This window comes from Setaria italica, chromosome VI (genome assembly GCF_000263155.2).
Source record: "Setaria italica strain Yugu1 chromosome VI, Setaria_italica_v2.0, whole genome shotgun sequence".
NCBI lineage: Eukaryota > Viridiplantae > Streptophyta > Magnoliopsida > Poales > Poaceae > Setaria > Setaria italica.
The window spans coordinates 6,955,766-6,957,355 of record NC_028455.1 but is presented as its reverse complement, the minus strand read 5'-3'; the positions used below and the strand labels follow the sequence as shown (position 1 = coordinate 6,957,355).

Genomic DNA, 1,590 nt, shown 5'->3' with positions numbered 1-1,590 from the left:
CTCACACCTCAGCCAACCACGTGGAATCCTTCTCGGCTTCTCTTCTCGCTGCATCACGCGCGCTCTCCAGTGCAGTGGCGCCGAGCCCGCCTCATCACACGCCTGCGATCCCGCCACGTGTCCTCCCCTCCCCTTCCTGGCCTTTTTTTTTTGAAAAGGTTCCCTTCCTGGCTTCCCCGCCATCGCGGCAAGCACAGATCCCTCGACCCACCTGGCACTCCACCGCGGACCCACAACTGGCATGTGGGACCGAGCACCGTGGGCCCACACAAAACAAGTGTTAAAAGGCCCACACTTCCTGGTGCCCACCAGTCGACCCTTCAACCGCCGGTAATTTACAACTCTGACCCTCCGGCGAGGCCCCGGCCGCTCCCATGGCCTCCGCCGGCGACGGCCTCGCCGGAGCGCCGTCGTCTTCGCCTCCCCCGCTCCCCCCGCCTCGCCCGCCGCCGCCTCCCCCGGCGGGGAACCCAAACCACAACCACCAGAGCCACAACCACGCGGCGATCTCGTCGCCGCTGCTGCAGTCCGCGGCCGACGCGGACGCGCCGCTGTCCCGGTGGCTGCGGCGCCTCGAGGCGTTCCTGACCGCGGCGGGGCTGGCGGCGTCGACCCGCCTCGGCGTGGCCGCCGCGGCCTCCGCGCTCGCGGTCCTGGGCCTCGCGCTGCCCGCCGCGGCCGTCGCGCTCTCCCCGTGCCGCGGCGGGCGCCGCCTCGCCTGCGACGAGTTCGAGGTCGAGGCGTTCGAGGTCTGCGTGCTGCTGTCGCAGGCCGCCGCCGCGGCCGTCGCGCTCGGCTGCGTGTCCAGGAAGATGGCCATGTACGGACTCCGCAAGTTCCTCTTCGTCGACCCGGAGCTCGGGATGAGGATCCGGTTCCAGAAGGAGTACGTCGCCAAGATCCAGGTGATGTGCCGGACACCTGACCTCACCCCGCGCAATCTAATTCCTCGCGATCCTGCTTCGAATTTCAATTATTCGTTATGGGAAGCAATCAATTCGAATTGCGTGCTACCACTCGAAAGTGAAAAGCAGTTGCTATAAATGGTTACTCCAGTTACTTCCGCTACTTCCACTTACTGCTGCTCTACCAGTGGATGATCAGACGCCACCTTGAGTCCTTGCCCAAATTTAGTGCAATTTTGTGCCATTTTGACTTTTGAGTGCAACCTGTGCAATTCAAGGAGGAGCCAGTGAATTCAGGAGGATACTTTAATTTGGGGCTAGGTTGTCGGTTTACGCCTTATGTTTTATATTTAGGAAGATTGCGTGTTGCAGCCTCTAGTAGCTTCTACTGAAACCTCATGTCTGGATCGTTGATTGCCACTTCAGAATTTGTGGAGCCAGGGGCCACCCATCCTTGATCTCTGGTGCCTTGGATTCTCTGGCTTTGTCCTTACTGTCTGTGACTTAGGGTGCGTTTGGTTGAAAGGACAAAGTGGGACGGGACGGGACGATCCCACTTCGTCCCGCGTTTGATTGGAGCACAGGTGGGACCGGAAATCCCACCAGAGGCAAGCACTTTTCCTGATGCGGGACGACATCGACGCCCCCAAGGATGCTAAAGTGATCAAAATATGTTTGACCATAC

At 60.8% G+C, this 1,590-nt stretch overlaps 1 protein-coding gene across 1 annotated transcript in view; it reads left to right on the top strand.

Annotated features, from left to right (window-relative positions):
* Positions 1–307: 307 nt before the first annotated feature.
* The window catches only part of LOC101777358, a 4,639-nt gene continuing 3,356 nt past the window's right edge, over positions 308–1,590 (top strand). The window contains exon 1 of the mRNA XM_012847092.2: positions 308–905. Coding sequence (XP_012702546.1) covers positions 375–905 — 531 coding nt within the window. The 5' untranslated portion in view covers positions 308–374. The remainder of the gene's footprint in view (positions 906–1,590) is intronic.